Here is a 21400-nt window from a genome sequence, read left to right as displayed (position 1 = left end):
ATGTTTTTCTTCTGTTCGACCGCTACATAGCACGCTTACATTTTGTTCATAAAAAAAGGCCATGTGGATGTAAAGCCAGCATTTCACACATAGTAGGGCTGTCAAACAATTAATCACGATTAATCGTATGTGGAATAAAAGTTTGTGTTTACATATATGTCTGTGTACTGTGCATATTGATTTTGTATATATTATTATATTTAAGAAAAATATTACATATTTTTTATAAACATTTATATATAATTTAAATTAGTGGTAAATATAAATAAATACATGTAAATATTTCCTAAATATGTATACATTTATGTATATGTGTTTATAAATACAAAATTAATATGCACAGTACACAGACATATATTATGTAAACAACACAAGCTTTTATTTTTACATGCTATCAATCACGATTAATCGTTTGACAGCCCTAAAAATGACCAAAGTAAAATGGGTCATGTGAGGTGGATAAGTGACAAATGTTGTATGTTAAGTAATAATAATACAATTAAAAGTTCTATTTATTTTATGTGTGCACCTTTTCAAGGTTTCAAGTCTTAAGCTTTAATGCTAAGATACATGCTGCTAACTAGCCACGTATTCACCATAATTGTTCATTTAGTTTCACCAATCTATTGTATTTCTCTCATTTACTGTATTTGCATTTGTGTTTTTAACATCGGTATCAGCATCGGCCATTACAAAACCCATATCGGTCGACCACTACTTCATATGACCCTTAACAGATAATGCCAGGAATTATGTAAGGCATTAGATCACATGAGGAATAATTTGGATTATGGTTATCCCAATATCAATGATATGGATGTAATTCATTTCCAGAATAATTATACAGAGATTCACTGTCATGATTCCCCTAAACTTAAGCTCTTGAAAGCCAGTTCTTGATTCCATTTCAGGGATCTGTTTCTATTGGAAGGGCTGTTATCAGCTGTTAAGAATTTGAATATGATCGTTGACGTTAGATTTTGTTTCACGTGTCCTTGGGACGTCTATGTCAGGGTAAGTTCAAAAATGGTAACATACTATTTCTTCCTGAGTAAGGGGAGAGAGGGACTGGTGCCACATCCAGCCTTAAATATGCCATTCTAGTTTTGTGTGTGTGAATTGATTTGACCTCACATTTATGTGCTTGGGGTCTTTTGTATTGGGGGCTGAAATCCATCATCTCGCACTGAATCATGTCCACAGTTAGGACATAAAAGATCTGTATCTACACTGCCTGTATGACATATATGTTTTTTCTGCATTACAACAGACCAAACATTTACAGTAAATATTTATCAAAAGATATTCTCATGCATTGTTTTAAATTATTTAAAAGATCAATAAAGGCATAGGCAAGCTACAAAGCTGCGTGTGTGTTTAAACTGACCCTGCGGGTCTCTAGACTGACATGTGGGAGCATATTCAGCTCTTTCTAAAAATATCAGTAACGCTACCAAAATCCAGCCAGCAGGACTCGTCTGCTCCCGATATAGACACGAGTCTTTGAAGCTGAGTTGGGGGTACTAAGTATATCACTTTTTGTCACCAAGCCTGCCTCTTTAAATAGCCAACTGTGGTGAACTTGAGACATTATGTAAGAGGCAGATCACTGTGGGCACGTGGCTCCCTGTGTTCTCCTGTCAGAACACTGCAGAAGCACTTTCCGCCTGATATCGCTCTCTCCCTCTCTCTGGCCCACGCTCTACAACCCGTTTGTGCCCCCGGGTTATCATAAGCAAGAAATTATTTCAGTCTCTGGTGTCACTCAACAGTACTATGAGCCAATATACTGTAGATGTGACATAAGCAAAATTTACAGTTTTATAAAACTGGCAGACAGAAATTCATTGTAAAAATTAGGGATGCACGATAAATTATCGGTCATATCGGTATCGGGCGATAAATGGTCATTTTTAATGCTATCGGTATTGGAAAAAAATAAAAAAAAAAAAAAAATATTATAGGTATCGGTTATTTCAGCTTCCAATGTTCAAGAATGATCGGTTATCGAATATCGGACAAAATGTACATCGGTGCATCCCTAGAAAAATGCAGTTCAGGCATTTCACCAGGATTGTCCTTTTTTTACAATATCAGCGATGTCTGCTCATCTTGTCCAGTTTTTTTTTTAACAGGTCATTGCTATTTTTATCAGGCTGCATGCTGGACAATGGCTGTTAATTATTAAACCAGGAGCGCATTTATTTAAACACAGGGGAAGCTGAAAGAACAGAAGCTCTCTTCCTCTGCCTTCATTAATCCAACCATTATAACACTAATGGTCTCAGATTCCACTTATTGTATCCTTATAAAATTTTATAAGGTTTAAAGGGAAGTTACTGGAAGTTTATTTCGTGGAAAGAGAGGGTGATTCAGCATTAAAGTGACATGACATAAAGGACTGTGCTATTAATCGTAATCGATTTTTTAAAGTAATTGAGGGAAAACAATTATTCTGTTTTGCAAGAATTATCTTATTTCTTTGTTTTAGATTATTTATTTGAAAATGTATGCATTCATAATTTAATTTATATATTTATTTTTGTGTTATTTAGTCAAATCCAATGTTAAATTGACAAGTTATTTATTTATAATAATTTATCGATTTATTGACTTTGTTTCTAAAGTCAATGAGTAATCGTGATAAATAATCGTTATCTCAACATTGGGCGAAATAATCATGATTATATTTTTGGTCATAATCGAGCAGTCCTCAAGACACATCAGGATATGACGTTATGTCGTCATTAGATACTTTCGCCTATCTTAATGCAGATAAATATATCATCCATACCAACGTTGGCTATACCAATAGCTTGAGTTTTGGGAGGGACTGTCTGTTTTTTGACCAATTGAGATGGGAGTGTTCAGGAAACCTGTTTGCAAACAATCTTTGAAATTCTAGTAATGCTGTATGGGGCAGAAATTACACACTTTGACTTTAACTAAAGCTTAGTGTAAAACCTCCTAATATTTTAGTAGACTGATGATTGTGTGTCCACTTCTATTCTGGGAAAAGTAGGGTGCTTTCCTGACTCTGATGGTCTGCCCTACTTCTCTTGTCCCATAGTGACTCTAAACTATTGCCAAAGTGCCTCTGTAATTAGAAAAAAAGCCTCAGCTGTACACATGGTGTTTACAGTGTCTTTTAAAACTCAGTCATACATTATTTTCGTTTAGATTTATACTGAATTAATACTGAAAAGTATTTTTGATTTATCGAACATAGCAACATAGTATTAAAGCATAAGAAATCTCCATATAAAAGTCACTGCTTTAGTAACTTTTAATGGAGATATATGCAATTGAAGTTTGCAGAAAAAAAACATTTTTAAGGAAAATATTATTATTGAAAAACTAAAATACTTAAAGGGATAGTTCACCCAAAAATAAAAATTCTGTCATCATTTACTCACCTTCGAGTTGTTTCAAATCTGTATAAATTTCTTTGTTCTGTTGAACAAATTGACTACCATAGTTGGAAAAAAAATCTTTTTTTTTGTTTGTTCTGTTGAACACAGAAGAATGTAGGACAGCAAACAGTTCTGGGGCACTTTTGACTACCATTGTAATTTTTCCTACTACAGTAGTCAATGGGGTCCAAGAACTTATCGGTTACAAGCATTCGTCCAAATATCTTCTGATATCTTGATATATATATCTTGATCTGTTCAATCAAACAAAGAAATTTATACAGATTTGTAACAACTAGAGAGTGAATAATTCATGACAGAATTTTCATTTTTGGGTGAACTATCCCTTTAAGATTTTATTATTAATATTATTATTTATTATTATTCCATATAGCCTTTTTTCACAAGATGATGCATTGTATCCACGCTGCTTCGACTATGCCTTTCTAGTTTTGTTCTTTTTTTACAGTCTCCTCATGTACAGTATGTACAGTACTGTGTTTTCCAAAAGCTGCCCCTCTCCATTCAAACCTAATGACAGCAAAGATAAAGAAAAGAGCTGTAGGAGTGTTACGGGCAGCATGGCAACGCTGCGTCACATTCAGAGAGAAAGAAAGAGCGAGAAAGGAAGAGAGAAAAAGAATTGGGGGTGGAAGGAATGGACAGTTGCTCAGAAGCCGATTGTACGGGCTGGCTTTCCTATCAGGGCACACGCTATCCAAATCGCAGATTAAACACCCCACCTCGCTTTCCAACCAGCAACACTCCTACAAGTCCCTACCCCCTCTCTCTTCTACCTTGTGAAACTGTACTGAGTGTGGATTACTAAACTGAGGCAAAGCGGGGGGCTCTGACAGGCTCAGACCAGAATGGTGAGGTAGGAACATTAGACATCGTTTCTGTTATCATTTCGTACCCCAGCTGCACCGTTGCGATTGCATCACACATTTCTTTCTTTTGCTTTCGTGGATTTTTGTGTGTGCGCGCGCAGAGCAAGATGGATTGTTGTGGCTGTGTGTATTGTGCTGAAGGAAAGCTTCTTCTGGAGGCAGCTCAGTGAGGCTTAGATCTGACCCTGAGCTGTTGGTTACTGCGAGCAGCACTGGCAGGTCGAACCGCCTGAAATGTGTGCATTTTACAGGCCTGTTATAGAGTAACGGACCAGACAGTGAGGACAGGTGTCCTCCATCACAACAGAACAAAACGTGCAATGTTTGGATCATTATTTGGGTGATGTTGAAAAGTTTTTATTCTTGGACTGTCATTTAGTTTCGGCATAATCGCTATGATTGTATAGAGCTCAGATGGTTAACGGTGTGGTCATGTTTTTTTAAGCAGTCGTTTAGTTTTGGGAACTCTGTAGGGAGGGTTGAGGGGTCTGATGTCATTGTTTTATGAAAACACATGGCATATTAGTAGGGATTAGTGTCACCTGCTGTTTCATGCCAAATTAGTGCTCATTTATGTACTTATTTTATTATCTAAGTAGTACACAATTATCTATAAAGAGTTTTACTAAATATAATAGAAGCAGACCGATCATTGGCATTTCTTGAAATACCATCATTCTTGAATTTATTTTTAGACCAGAATATGGCCTGGTAATCTATAATTATTATATAATTATTATAGCTCATGGACAAAGTGTTAAATGCTGTCTCATTTGTAAGTAGTTTTGGGTGTCTACTATATGAATAAATGCAAATATACAGTACCTTTATTATAGAAATATTATATTGAATATTTTATTAACTTGTTTCATATTTTTCACATTTGAACTGTGTAAAGTTAGTAGAACTAGAAACTAGAACTTTTCTAGAACAGAACGTTCTGGTCTTCAGCTTTAAATGTTCTAAATAATATATACTCCATGCATTATCAGCTAATGTATGAAGGGACAGTATGTTTATCTACACAGTGCAGACCACATTTAGTGACGTATCTTTTTGCAATTTTTCATGATATATAGAACATTATCATGATGTATTATGACAACTGCAAATTTTACAGGATGTCTTAAAATACTTAAAATAATATGTTGTATTTATTTTAAAAAATGTGTTTTTGTGTGTGTGTGTGTGTGTGTGTGTGTGTGTGTGTGTGTGTACTGTATATCTAAACAGTTATAAGGAAATGTGTGTTGACAGAAACGTTTATAATTTATTAATTTGCATACATTGAAATATTTCTGCTTCAGTGTTCAAACTTGACAGTACATAGTGAAGCTAGGGACTGTAGTGATGATTCAACAGGATGGGAAAATAATATTAACTTTTTTGACAAACATGAGTCACAACAAAAAGTAGAACTGATGAACATCTATAATGCTTGCTGACTTGTCACAGGTAACATCACAACATCCAGTGCACTACAGCAAACCTTATAAAGAACTGGAGATTTTAAGCTAGGATAAGAAAGTATTAACATCGAAAAATGACATTTAACTACAACAACTCTTTAACTAACATTACCTATTTTTTTGGTTGTCATAGCATGTCAATATGGGCTAACATAGAGTACTTTTTAATACATGCTTAACATTTCAAAAATAATTTTTAAACATTTATATTTGACCGTTTGACAAATTGTGTTTGTAATACCACAAAAGAGGAATTTGCACAGTTTTGTCAAATGAAAGTAAGTAACCACCACATACGGTCACTTGCGATTATAGGATGGGGTGCACTAGCAGGCAGCCACACTTAGACCCAGCATCAAGATAAAATTACTTCTAACCCCTGAACAGCCATTCACAAAGCTTTCTCACATGAGAGACCCTGTGTAAACCCAGACGGGCTGCAGGCAGTCAGACAGCTGGACCCAATACTAACCCAGATTAGACTTGACCTCTCATCACCTTTTACCCCCACCAACCTCAAAGGATTAGGAAATAACTTTTAAAACACAGTGAATCGTAAATGATTAGAACTGGCATTTCCTGTGAAATTAAAATTCGAAAAATACAAAAGGATAATCTTGCTTAATGACATCAATAGAATGATGGATCAAGGGGAGGAGCTAATGAAGTGGGTGGAGCAGTGCCGATCCTAGACGTCTGGGGGCCCAATGCAAACTTTGTGAGGGGCCCTTGTCATAATAGTTCAAATGAGATAAGCATAACTGTAAACTATAAGAAATAAAAATGATAAATCAATTAACACACTTAAATGAATTAAAACTGAAATAAAAAAACATTAAACTGACAGTAAGAACAATTACATTATTGAAACATTATTGCCGTTTTTCCACTAGACGGATAGCTCCGTTTTGAAGCCATGGCTGTGTAAAGATGCATCATCATATCATGTGCATGTCATCACCTGCGCGCAATGCATGATGTCCGAGTATGTCACAGTGATTAAATAAATTAAGTATTAAAAAGGAAATTTCCAAATGACGAAGGCAGAAATCCGCGTCTTGTTTACATTATAATGTTTTTCATCTGTACTCAAGGAGGCCCCCTTGTGGTGCAGCGGCCCTATACACAACTTGCGTAGTTTGCATATAGGAAGGATCGGCTCTGTGGTGAAGCTTGAAAAGTACATTATAGAGCCCACTTTTTTATCTGTATATACATAAAGTGAAGTTGCAAATGCAAAAAGAGAAGATGCGTGACCCTGGACCACAAAACAAGTCATAAGTAGCATGGGTATATTTGTAGCAATAGCCAACAATACATTGTATGGTTAAAAATTATAAATGTTTTATGCCAAAAATCATTAGTATATTAAGGAAAGATCATGTACCATGAAAATATTTTGTAAATTTCCTATCGTAAATATATCAAAACTTTATTTTTGTGAGTGGATGCAGTAAAATTGCGAACAATAATGGCCAGAAATACACTTACAAACTTCACTCGCTGCTGCCCACTCTTTGGGAATTACCCAGTCAAGTTTGGTATATATGTACATTTACATTTACGCATTTGGCATACGCTTTTATCCAATGCGACTTACATTGCATTGTATTATACATTCGTTTCTGACTATGTGCAATCCCCTGTGATCGAAACCATGACCTTGGCATTGCAGGTGCCATGCTCTAACCATTGAGCCACAGGAAAGCTGTGTAAAGATTAGAATTTCCATTTTCGGGTTCATCTACTCTTCACAACAACATTACAGTGGTAAGCCAATAGGGAGCGTTAAAAGAAACATGTTTCTTCTTAGCAACGGCCTGCTACCGCGCCTCTGGTGGACAACTTTAAAGGCAATTTTCTCAATAGTTAGATTTTCAGATTACAGATTTTCAAATTGTTGTATCTCGACCAAATTTGTCATATCCTAACAAGCCATACATCAATTGAAAGCATATTTATTCAGCTTTCAGATGATGTATACATCTCAATTTCAAAAAATTTACCTTTATGACTGGTTTTGTGGTCCAGGGTCACATATATTGTACCAGTGGTTATAGTATTATGTATGTTGATATAAATCCATAAATATAAAAACATTTGGAAGGAAATTTTAGAAAAAGAAAAAAGCATATATCATGGAGATGCAAGGAAACAAAAGAAAGCTTAACAGTCAATATGGTTTTAGCTGCACATACTGTATAGTCTAATATGAAAGTATAATTTTACCTGTAGTCAACATATACAGTATGTGTTGGTGAGATGCTATATCAGATGTTTTGCTGAGCATTCTGTTTTGCTTTCTTTCCAGGTGGTTTCATCCCAACATCACCGGGATCGAGGCAGAACACCTCCTCCTGACGCGGGGTGTCCATGGCAGCTTTCTAGCGAGACCCAGCAAGAGCAACCCTGGAGATTTCACTCTCTCTGTCAGGTCTGGCTCTTTACCTCATTGTTCTCTTGTTGTGGTTTCTCCCAGAATTTGCTACTTTGGTTCTGCTCGTGAATTAAGCTGATCGAATACCCTGATTCAAAGCACGAGACACTTATGTTGGTCATTTATCACTTAAGAGAAGTGGCCTGTTTGAGCTGGTGTGGTTGAGCATGAATCACGTCTCCCCTGTTGAATGTTTATCTGTGTTATTGATTACTTAGAAGGGAACTTGGTAGTCACACTGACTGTTTCCATGCTGAACATTTTCTACACACAGTAAGAACACATTTCGATCTAAAATAGATTTTATTTAAAAGAGATTTGTTTACATTGTTTGTATTTTATCATCACACTGTACTTACTCAGATAACGTCAGTCTGCAGAATGGGAAATGCAATTGTGCAAAATGTAATTTTTGGCCATTATGTCAACAGGATTGTTTTAGTTATACTTTGTGTAAATACACATTGTGTAAATAATTAACAATATCAGCATCAGCATGTTAATACTGTAAATAAAAATATTGACAGTAAAATAAAATGCTTTAGTATGATCTGCTTTTACCCTTTGGGTTAGGGGTGGGGCTTCATTATGGCTTTATTCTTAATGTTTTCATATAAAATTGCCATCTTTTAAAAGTATTTACAGTACAGTTAAGATCTGATTATTATAGCTTTTTTTCTGATCTTATAAATGCAGTCATAAGTTATTTAAAAAAAAAACATGCATACTTGCATTGTTTGGGTACATATTTAAGATTACAGCAGTAGTTTGATTGATGGCCCTCAGTATTACATGTCTAAACATAGATCACATTAATGGACAGCACTTTTTCCCCGCTCTCCAGGACCTGGATCATTTAAGATGCCCCTGGGCTCGTGCTTAAGGATTACACTGTCAGCTTGTGGGCAAGCCTGTGAGCCATTGCAGCTGCTTGTCTGATGAGTGATTGAAGAGAGAGAGACAGAGAGAAAGTGAGCGAGGGAGAGAGAGATGCGCAGTACGTTATACTGTAGCTTTAAGATGTGACGCCCCAGACCGGCTGTTTGTGGTTATGGTGGTGGGACTCTCACTGTATCTAATGTTCGCTAGAACTCGGCACGTGGCTCAGCTCCACCGCAAGCCTTCAGAACCAGAGCCCAGACGCCTGTAGGCTTATGTGTCTGTCCAGCTGGTCAGCATGTTCTGAAGAGGAGCATGGACACACCACTGTCACATTGTTGTTTAATTGAGCAAGTTAATAGTGTAGTTTAACAGATCTGTGCATTTTTGGATACGTACTTTGGGTATAATGACAGGATATGCAAAGACACTACTATAATAATATCTAGCTTGATAATGGTGGAATTTATATGTGACCCTGAACCACAAAACCAGTCAAGGGTCCATTTTTGAAATCGAGATTGTAAAATCTGGAATCTGAGGGTGCACATTTTTTATTTAGAGAAAATCACCTTGAAAGTTGTCCATAAGAGGCGCTGTAGCAGGCCATTGCCAAGAAGCAGAGCATGTGACCCTCCCCTCAATATTTCAACCTATGAACATGCGCTTCACTCAGTTGCTCACGGACCAAGCAAACTCTCCGCTCATGTTACGCTCACGCCCACCGGTAAACCAATTCCCGCTCACATAAAATTAGTCCAGTAGGCCTACTTGTTTTCAGTTTATAACTTCTTGAATTAATGTCTCAATTAAAGTAGTAGGCAATGGCGGCTGGTCAAGGGGGCGCAAGGGCACCGCCCCACCAAATTATCCAGAGAAGAAGACTGTTAAACATAAGTTCAACATATATTATAAATTGCTAAATCATTTAGAAATAAACAGATTTATTCACACTAAATTTGCCTGGTTGTTGTGTTCGCATTCATTAAAAGTATTATTTAAAATTGTGTGAAACTCAACTGTTTCACAGAGAGTCCTTTACTCACCCAGAACCGGTACGGAAGTTTAAATACAAGTTTAGAAGTATAGACTGCATGAACGTGATTTACAAATTCACCGCAACAGTGATAAAGGATAAGCTTTACTCGCCCTTAGTATAAAGTGTTTACACTGTACGCGAGCAACACGAAAAAAGCAGAGAACCCACTATAATCGTTGATGCTATTTGCATTGGATGACGTGCGCTGCGTAAGTAATACCTGTTATTGTTTTTTCTGTTTACTGTAATATTGTAGTACACTTTTTGGTATTTACACTAGTAAACTGTAGTAAATTGTAAGGTGCTGTTATATTTTATAGCTATATATAGATTTTATAAATGTTTTCAGTAGTACTAACTATAGTTGTTAAATAAATGACCAGACACCCGATCGACTGTTATTATTCTTTACTGAACTAAAGTTACTCTCGTATTTTGTTACAGAAGTGATGGATGGCCAACCAAAACACTAAACAAGGTTTCTCTCTCTCTATGGTCATTATTAACAATTCCAGAGTTTCCTGAACACTACAATATTGAATTGATAAACCGTAGAAAATACTGTATTATAGGGATGCACCGAAACGAAAATTCTTGGCCGAAGCCGAACATGATGTGAAACACTTGGCCGAAGGCCAAATAATACCGAACACTGAACATGGTTTTTTGCTTTTCTTCTATTTATTAAGCCATTTTTTTACTATTGCACAAACTGAATAGTCAAAATGTGCTTTTTATAATTTGTCTTGCTTTTCAATAAAATAAAATACAACTTAATATAAAATTGAGCAAAACAAAGTAAATTCAAACAAAAAATTGAGCCCTCTCCCTTCATGAATAGCCTATATTAATTAGACATATAACTGACTGCTAAAAGAATGTAATGTACGTTACACTGTACCCCTACAACAAAACAGTTCATTAAAAACTGTCATTCCACATTAGGCCTATAAGTTAAAATACGAATAAACTAAAACTGTTGGATTATTATAGGCTACATTGCAAAATGATTTTAGAAAAAAAAACATCCAATGCAAGCAATTCTGACTGATGCTGACTGACAACCATATCAGTTCACGTCTCTCCTCCAAACTCCGCCCACAAAAGCTGACTGTTCTCTCAGAAGGTGCACAGAACATACTTTGACAAGTTGTTTAGTACAGGGAACTGTGTGCACGCGACCACTGTATGACGTCAAAGGATGTCGTGAGCGGCGGGGCTACTTTCAGACAGCCCGCTTCCGTCTGAAGTAAAGTTACCGACCGGTAAAGACGCTTTCATTCGGAAATTTACTTCCGTGCGGCAAGTCCCGTGCTGTGTCTTTCTCTGACACTATAAAATGCTCCACACAAACACACAGTGCCAAAATGTTTGCGGCAGTAATAAAGCACACACGTTTCTCTCTCTCTCTCTCTGCGCTGGTTGCTGCTTGATCGTATCACGAGTCATGTTCGGTAAAATTTATTCGGCCACTTCACATATTCGGCCGAACACAGAACTTGCGTTTTTTGCTATTTGCGGCCGAACATTTTCGGTGGCCGAACATTCGGTGCATCCCTACTGTATTATACCTTAATATTTACTATGGTATGGTTCAAAAACACTGGAGCATCTAGGAATTTTACTTCGGTTTACTATCATAAATAATAAAGTATACGGCAATTATTTTTTTCATTTGTACTGGCACCTTATTACTGTTAATAAACACCATTACATGCTTTGATAGTTAAACCTTTTTTTTCTAAGCAGTGATGATACGTTTACATCACATGTCAAATGGTTTGTTGCGCCCCCTCAAAAAAATTGTGCACCAGCCGCCACTGGTAGGAGGCTGATAAAAAGCAGTTATGTTTCAGTATTTTTATTCACTTTTTATTTAAAGAGTGCTTAAAGTAACTTAATAATAACTAATAAAGTATATTTGAATTTTGTTACTTTATTTCGGTGAACATATAGCTGCCATCGTTGTGCAGTAGATCATTCAAAACAAATGCCCAAAAGATGAAATGCACTAAAAATGAACACTACTTTTACTGGCATTAATAAAAGAAACACCCTGTAAAGAAAAGTAGACCAAAACACAAGGAAATGCGGTCTATTAAAACGTCTAACCTCAATCTTAACGGCATTTTGGAATTTACTTTTAGAAACTTAAACTTGGACAAAGTAGCTGCATCTCAATCCGAAAGGTGCATCATCCAGAGATCACATTTGTCGGCCGCATATGACATTGAGGTAGGCATGTGCCGGTATCAAATTTCCATGCTGCGATTAATTGATTAAGGTTTCATCGCAGTAAGAGGTATTATCGCAGTATTCAATTCTATGAGAAATGCAGGTTGAAAATATAAACCAACTTCAGTGTTTTCCTCTTGATAACAACTTTATTTTAAATAATAAAGAGAACCTCAAACATTTAAATACAAATAAATATAAATAAAACAACAAACAGTAATGATGTGTAAAGTGAGTTTATTCAAACAGAATAAAGTGCAAACTGCAAAAGAACAACTTTTGTTAACTGCTTTTAAATATACTTATGTCTATACAACGATAGCACTACAATTCATATTATTATTATTATTGTTTGAATAACAAGCCAAGCCAGTGTGTTAACTATTATAGCAAGCTAAACATTTATAAACAGCAAATTCACTCGCACTTTGTGACAGTGTATGACTTTATTGCGCTCCATCAACGTATAATTAAAATAATTATTCTGCCACACTGTCAAATTTCATTACTCAGCTTACTTTTAACCCAAAATATTTCCAAACCTCAGACTTCACCCTTTTAGAAAGGGGATAAATCGTCGGCAGCATTCCTCCTTCTGACATGCTTCCTCTCCGTGTGGTACTGTTTACATCAGAGTGCGCAAGCGTCTTTTGCTCAGCAGCGCACACACACACACGCAGCGCACACATTTCCATGTGGAAATGCGTAGGCATCTCCACATGGGGAATGGGATTGTTTAGATCAGAGTGCGCATTCCTACGCAGCATACACGCAGTGTACTTTTATCCGGTTGATGAAAAATAAACAAATACGCGTTCTAAAAATCAAAATGCTGATCTATGTATTTTCGCGGTATTTGAAAGTGCCCGCGATAACAACATCGCGCGAATCCATTACCGAGGTTAATCGCATTACCGAATATCGGCACATGTCTACATCGAGGTTTATTATTTCAGGTTTTATTTCAGAAATGCAACCGTTACATTTCAGTATAAGAATGACACTACAATGATCACATCTTACGAGAAATAAATTAATTTTATATATATTTTAAATTAAATAAGACAACCTTGATGACGTATGTGGCAGAGGAGGCAGCCTGTGTCAGGCTTCAGGTTCATGCGCTGTGCATGGGACAGTAATCCAGCGGCGGTAAATCACCAAGTGTTACAGATTCACCAGGCTCTCACCCCGCTCATGCTCACCAGAGTTTTAATCACCGCCACCTGCTCCTCATCATCACCCTCATCAACCACACTACAAAAGACTCACGGTCACATTCAGTCATTGTCTGGTCTTGCATGAATATGGACTCAAAGAATTACATACCTGCTATACTTACTTGTTCTCCACGTCTTCCAAGTTCTCCACGTCTTCCAAGTTCTCCGCGTCTTCCAAGTCCTCCGTGTCTTCCAAGTCCTCCGCGTCTTCCAAGTCCTCCGCGTCTTCCGCGTCCTCCGCGTCTTCCGCGTCCTCCGCGTCTTCCGCGTCCTCCGCGTCTTCCGCGTCCTCCGCGTCTTCCGCGTCTTTCACGTCCTCCGCGTCTTTCACGTCCTCCACGTCATCCAAGTCCTCCACGTCTTCCAGGTCCTCCACGTCTTCCAGGTCCTCCACGTTCTCCACGTTCTCCATGTCTTCCACCGTCTTCCACGTTCGTCACCTTCCTCACCTGCACCCCACTGTTCTCCACGTCTTCCAAGTTCTCCACGTCTTCCAAGTTCTCCACGTCTTTTGCGTCCTCCACGTCTTTCGCGTCCTCCACGTCTTTCACGTCCTCCACGTCTTTCACGTCCTCCACGTCTTCCAGGTGCTCCACGTTTTTCAGGTCCTCCACGTTCTCCATGTTCTCCATGTCTTCCACCGTTTTCCACGTCTTCCACGTTCGTCACCTTCCTCACCTGCACCCCACTAGATTCACCAGCATGATCTCCTACAACATTAGGACAGTATTTATCAGTAAACCTCTTATCAGTCATTTATATACTTTCTACTTACCTGTTGTTCTCCTGTGTGGTTGTCAATAAACTATTTGAAGATATTACCTTTTGCCGTCTTAGTGGTTCTGTGACACCAAAGGGGTTGAGCAAGTGACGCTGAGCGTATTGATGCTTTGCTAAGAAGAAGCAGGTTTGTTTAAATGCTCTTTATTGGCTTACCGCTGTAATGATGTTGTGAAGAGTAGATGAACCCAAAAGCGGAAATTCTAATCTTTACATGGATGCCAAATTTGAGTGGGTAATTCTCAGAGCGGGCAGCACCAAGCAATGTTTGTTGGCGTGTTTCCGGCCAATTTTGTTTGCGATTTTGCTGCATCCACTCACAAAAATAAAGTTTTGAAATATTTAAGGTAGGAAATTTACAAAATATATTTATGGAACATGATCTTTATTTAATATCCTAATGATTTTTGGCATAAAAGAAAATCTGTAATTTTTACCCATACAATATATTGTTGGCTGTTGCTACAAATATACCCATGCTACTTATGACTGGTTTTGTGGTCTAGGATCACAAAAACAATTAACATAACAACCATGATTTAACGAGTATGAAGCAACATAGGAAGAGGTAATGTATAGTAGATATATAAGCAATTATAAAACTTTATACATTATTTATAGGCTACACAGAAGAGACAGAGGGTGAGGAGATAAGAACAAGTCATTTAAAATGTTAATTATAACATTTAAGGACTTTGACATTTAGGTGAAATTTTAATCTGGAACCATGAATAAGAGACATAAACTACAGTTATGCCTTGTAGGAATTAGTTCCTCTTCCACCTAGCATTCAGATTAGGTGTTCTTTTTGTAGTAAATAATGCTTGATATATGTTTCCTTCCTTTGAAACAAGTGAAGTGTGTGATTTTTATTTTTTATTTGTTAAAGTACATGTGGAAGGATGTTTTATAGGATTTCTTTAATAGGATTGCTAACACTTAAAAAAACACAACTTAAATCAGTATTTAATTTGCGTCTGGGATCTGATTACTCTGGTAGAGGTTTAATTTGTTTATATTTAATAAATAACAAAAAACATGATTTCAAAGAATATTTTAGTGATTTTGGCACAAATTGTAAACAACAAAGTATAAAATTATCCGTTTCATCACCACAAGATATGCAATCTGCTGTGGAAAAACAATGTCTGTCAGGGCTAATGTATCCAGACGAGAAAGTAAATTAAAAAGTTTGGAGGAAAAGTTCTCTTAAAATACATTATTAGATAAGGGGAGGTGTTATCTGGCTAAATGGACACACAGGACTCCATTACATTATGTTTCTCTTATCTGTCTCTCACCACTTTTCCTGGGTGGAGACTGTAGCTCAGCATCTGTTCTATTGTTAACCGTTATGTTGCAAACGCCGGGAGCATGCCGCTGCAGTGTAACATATGTGTCAGGGCCAGGTGAAACGTGTCAGGAGATGTTTCCTGTCTGTGTGTTATGTTTATCAGGAGCAGGCTACAGGAAGTGACCTCCTGGACCTGTTTTCATAGTCACACAACACAGTTGGACGTATCACTTTGCGTAAAACTTTCACTATGACTCTCGCTCTCATAACCTTTAATCCAGACCTGCTTAAGTAGTGTAAAGGAAATGTAAAGTGAGAATTACGTAAATAATGACCTTGTAACCCTGTATTGAATTTTTTCAGCATTTTATCGTCAGCCATTATTTTTTCACCGACATGTTGTTTTGAACCTGTTTCTGTTATTTTGTCAGTAAAACAAAAATCTTAGTAACACTAGTTGTTGAACTAATGAACTAACAATGAACAATATGGTTTTACAGCATTTCCTCATATTTGTTCATGTTAACAAAAATTCAGTTGTTCCTTGTTTGTTCATACTAACAGATGTAACATTTAATTTAAATTATTTTGTTGACTTTGTATGTAATTTACTCGCGCAGAACGCTTAATTCGCATTTGGTGTGAACCCAGTGTTAGACAGGGTGTAAATGAAAATGGTTTTGAAGCTTTCCTGACAGCATTACAATCCCAACCCGAGTTTCACCCTCGTCTCTTCTACACCCCTGATTCACAGCAAAGCGTTTTCGTTTTGCCGTCCATAATAACAAATGACAACATTCTGGACTCTCTACTGAGCGGATAGGTTCAGCGTCGAGGTCATTGTGTGTACAGCTCACGCTGAACTCAGTTTAAAGAGTACATTCCTCAATATTTTTAAGGGCTTATTTTGGTTTATGGAGTGTCCGACAACAAGTTTATGTACATACATGATGTAAAAATACTATTATTTCGTAATAATAAGCAGTTTTTATTACCTTACTTCTTGACTGACTCTCAAATGATTCGTTCCGCGATTCATCTGTGTAATCTCCGCCTTTCCGCCAGCGTAGTCTGATCTGATTGGTCAGATAGTGTAGTCTGCTGTGATTGGTCAGATGGTCTAGTCTGCTGTGATTGGTCAAATGGTCTAGTCTGCTGTGATTGGTCAAACGCGTTCAGCATGTGTCGCAAATGGACCGCCTATCATTACTGCTGTATTACGGTTTGCAGGTGGTTGGATATTAACAGTGTATAGAGAGAGATGGCGTCGATTTTACCTTACCAGTTCGAGCCCGAGTCTGACGAATCATTCTTTAATCCTTATACAGATGCCAGTAAGAAAAAGGACTGTTTTAGACACTTCTCTTGTAACAGTTAGTTATCACGGCATACAGTGTACGGTGTTCGTATCTTCAGATGTTATTATAACTATAGTACACCACGCAGTTCTTGAAATAAAGACTTTGCGAGTTAATATGGTTGAACACTTACATTAGCGCAACGAGTTTATAGCTAACGTTAGGTAAACAAACAGTAACAACCCCAAAAATAACGGTAACGTTAGCTAAACACAGACATGAGATAACGTCACACAAATTTAATTTTAAGTAAAGACAAAAATAAAGAGTCACACTTACAGGTTGTGATTCGGTGGAGCTTACAGGTCCAAATAAAGTTGGTATTGCAACATCTTTTAAGGAAAGACGTTTAATGTATCCTGCAGTAAAGGCGCCAAGATTGATGAAGCAATCTTCGGTAAAATGACGCGCGCAAAGTAAAACGTTCGGTTTATACTCCTTTGGTGTCGTTTGAAAAATAAATAGTAACCATTTTTTCCTCAGAAGTTCTTCCTTTGGTAGTGAAAATAAGACTGACTTAGTTTCACTACATAGAACACAGCTTCTCTTAGACATGATGCACACGTCACGAACGAGCTAGTACAGTGTTTGGGGAGGAGAGAGTTAAGTTTTCGCAGTCATTAGGCGGGGATTTTTCTAGTGACGTAGGTACATTGTGGTTAAAGATTCGGACAGGTCATGGCTTGTTCGCGTGATTCAGAGTCGATTACCTTTTTTATAAGCTAATAACTTTGTTATTCGTTCACCTTCGGATTTACAACTTGGCAGATTGCTTACATTCAAACACGGAAAAATTAAACACTTCATGAAATGTATTTTTTATGATCTCGAGGAATGTACTCTTTAACGTTATAACTTTGATTTCCCTTTCTGTCGGTCTCTCGACGTTGTGTCGAGCCGACAGATGGGATTCGCTCTTGAGAACCTATCAACTTCTGACTAGTTTAGAAAAGGCCAATGAAATTGGCGAATTAAATTTGCATGCCGGACTCCGCCCCCGGATATCCGGGTATAAAAGGGAGATGGCGTGCTGCATTCATTCACCTTTTGTTCTTCGGAGCTTAACTCTGATTGACTTCGAGACTTCATCTCTACGCCGAATTACTGCTGGAATCTTATGACGTGATGCAGCGGACTGTTCCTTCCTGCAGCGACTTCCCCTGGGCGTCTCGGCAGTGCCAGAAGAGTTCGAGTTTTTTTTTCTCTAAAAGAGCAAATTTCTCCAGCGTGGCATGACCCGCTGTTCTCATGGGTGCAACACACTCATCGAGGAGGGGGACGGACACGATGTCTGCTTCCAATACGCTGGGGCAGACGTTGTGGATACGTCCTGCCCGCATTGCGGGCGGTTGACGATTCAGACGTTGCGTCACAGGTGGCTGTGTTCCCACGGGACTCAGCCACCACCTCGTCTGCTCCCCGTTCCATGACGGGAGGACTACGGCCCTGCCATCCGCTATGGCAAGCAGCGAGGGTGATATGAGGATCACTGTGAGCGTTAATCCGCCAGCCACTGGCTCAGGGACCATTCGCACCTCGTCTCGCTCGTCTGACCGTTCACCAGGAGATGGTCACACCGTCTTGTTCCTCAACCAAGTATTCGGAAACGGTGCGTGATAATGATGAGATGTCCCTTGCAGCATCAGGGGGTGACGTACTGCCATCCGACTCCGGCGATTCCTCGGAGCTCCCTCCCTCGGGGGGTCGAGCCCAGGAAGAAGCGGACGTCAGAATGTCAGCCATGCTTTCCCGGGCCGCCGTGAGCGTTGGGGTACAGTGCCCGCACTGCCTCTCCCGGTGCTCGCGGCTAGATACATGGTGCCTCGGGCTTGAGCAAGGCTAGAAGCCGCGCCCGCCCCCAGTGCCGTGTTTACCGGAAGTGCATGAGGAACTTAGTAAGACCTGGAACGCCCCCTCTCCGACACGTTAACGTCTAAAGAGTTCTGTCACCCTCTCTTCCCTCGAGGGTGAAGCAGCTAGAGGATACGTCGATGTCCCCCAGGTGGAGCGTGACACCGTGATGCACTCATGCCCGCAGGCGGCAGCCACCTGGGGGGCTCGACCTAGACTCCCGTCCAAAGCATGTAGGGTCTCGGCATCTTTCGTGTCGAGAGCTTGCATTGCTGCGGGCCAAGCGGCCTCCTCTCCACGCTATGGCTCCTGCGAAGCCAAGGCGTTGTGAGAGCTCCACTAGGGTAAGACCGACCCAGCGCTTATGCAGGAACTCCGCGCCGCCACCGACCTCGATATATGGGCGACCAAGGTGACCACGCGGGCCCTGGGTCGGGCAATGTCCACACTTGTGGTCCATGAGAAACTCCTCTGGCCGAACCTTGCACAGATGAGTAACGCCGAGAAGGTACGCTTTCTCGACTCACCCATCTTGCAAGGGGGGGGGGTTGTTTGGTGATTCTGTCGACCCGCAGTTCTCGACAGAAAAGAAGCAGATAGAGGATATCAGGCATATCCTCCCGCGACTCGGTCACCTTGGCCGTCGAGTCCCGTGCACCGTCTGCTTCCCAGCAGCCCTGGTCCTCTTCGACACCCTCCGGCTCTGGCACCCCCCACTCAGGCGGCCCCCCGGAAGAGACATCGAGGAGGAGACCATCGCCAGGTCAGCAGCCGCAGCAAAAGCAGCGGCCCTCATGGGAAGACACCGGGGAGATCGAGAATACCATCGGGCCAGACCCCAGCCATTCCATGCTGGGTGGTCGATCCGGGACGGTTCCTGCCCTGCCCCCAACAGCCCACTCTCTTAAGAGTTCTCTCTCTCTGGGTGTATATCACAGCCGCTCTCACCCTCTACACGATGGTGTTTGGCAACTCGAAGTTGCGTCACGGCGAGACCCAATGTCGAGGATAATCAGTAGCCCTCAGCACTCTCAGTCGACAGTGCGTTATGCTACATCATCGCCAGGCAGGAAAGTCAGCAGAGCCGATCTCCTCCCCGGGGGCTTCCCCACGGCAAGGAATCCACACTGCCAGCCATCAAACCACCCCCTGGGAGGTCGATGAAGCAGATCGTACCCCTAGCCCTAGTCTCAGTCCCTGGGAACCTGACTAGAGCCCCCAAACCGTCATGGTGGCTATGGGATACGATCCGTCTCGGCTATGCGATACAACTTACCAGACACCCGCTCAAGTTCGGGACATCCTCTTACCTCAGTCAGAGGCAAGGATGCTCCTGTGCTTCGGGCCAGGGTCACCAGCCCTCTGGCAAGCGATCGTGCTCCTCACTCTGGCCGAGATGTTCAACGGGTTCTGCAGCCCGTACTTCATCGTCCCCAAAAAAAGGGGGTTGCTAGATCTGCGTACCCTGAACAGGCACCTACTCAAGCTGCCGTTCAGGATGCTCACGCAGAAGCGCATCCTGGCGTCTACCAGATGTCGACCTGAAGGACGCTTACTTTCATGTCTCGCTTTCGGGCGGGCGTATCAGTACAGAGTCCTCCCTTTCGGTCTGTCCCTTTCCCCACGAGTCTTCACGAAGATCGTGGAAGCCGCCCTCACTCCCCTCGGGGAGAGAGGAGTGCGGGTACTAACTATCTCGACGACTGGCTCATCTGGGCACACTCGCGAGATCTGTTATGTACACACAGGGACCTAGTGCTCCGGCACCTAGATCGGTTGGGACCACAGGTCAACCGAGAAAAGAGCAAGCTCTCCCCTGTGCAGAGCATCCTCTTTTTCGGTATGGAACTCGACTCTGTCTCCATGAGAGCACGCTCAGTCAGTGTTGAACTGCCTGAAACACTTCAGGCAGTCAGCGGTCCCCCTGAAACTTTCAGAGGCTCCTGGGCACATGGCATCCTCGGTGGTGGTGGTCCCCCTCGGGTCGATGCACATGCGACCGCTCCAACACTGGCTACAGAGACGGGTTCCCTGGAGAGCGTGGCACACAGGCAGCAGGCGTATGGTCATCACACCTTTCTGCAGACGCACACTGACCCCCTGGTCTTCAATGACCTTCTTGCAGACAGGGTCCCCCTAGGGCAGGGGCAAGGCACGTCATGGTAACGACGGATGCCTCCCTGCAGGGTTGGGGTGCCGTGTGCAACGGGCACGCAGTGTAGGGGCGGTGGACGGGCCCCCGCCTGCGTTGGCATATCAACTGCCTAGAGTTGTTGGCTGTGCTACTTGCACTGAAGAGGTGGCAACCTCTTGTGCAGGGCAAGCACGTGCTGGTCCGGTCAGGACAGCACAACTGCCGTGGGGTTATTAATAGTCAGGGTGGCATTCGCTCACGGCAGCTAACACGACTCGCCCGACGCCTCCTCCTCTGGAATCAGCAGGTGATCAGCTCCCTGCGAGCCACACACATCCCAGGCGACCTGAACCAGACAGCCGACGCGCTCTCTCGTCAGTCGCGCCTCGCAGAGAGTGGCG

At 40.7% G+C, this 21400-nt stretch overlaps 1 protein-coding gene across 2 annotated transcripts in view; it reads left to right on the top strand.

Annotated features, from left to right (window-relative positions):
* Positions 1–21400, top strand: part of ptpn11b (protein tyrosine phosphatase non-receptor type 11b) — a 39979-nt gene that overhangs the window by 2361 nt on the left and 16218 nt on the right. Inside the window, exons 1-2 of one of the 2 annotated variants that reach the window (XM_057363349.1) lie at positions 4072–4290; positions 8084–8206. In XM_057363349.1, the coding sequence (XP_057219332.1) occupies positions 4283–4290; positions 8084–8206 (131 nt within the window). In that variant the 5' untranslated portion in view covers positions 4072–4282. Of the gene's footprint in view, positions 1–4071; positions 4291–8083; positions 8207–21400 lie in introns of those variants that run through there. The other variant, XM_057363348.1, reaches the window with a different exon arrangement.

This window comes from Triplophysa rosa, linkage group LG21, assembly GCF_024868665.1.
Source record: "Triplophysa rosa linkage group LG21, Trosa_1v2, whole genome shotgun sequence".
In the NCBI taxonomy this organism is placed as follows: Eukaryota; Metazoa; Chordata; class Actinopteri; order Cypriniformes; family Nemacheilidae; genus Triplophysa; species Triplophysa rosa.
Note: the sequence above shows the minus strand (reverse complement) of the source record. Positions and strands in the feature narration are given on the sequence as shown.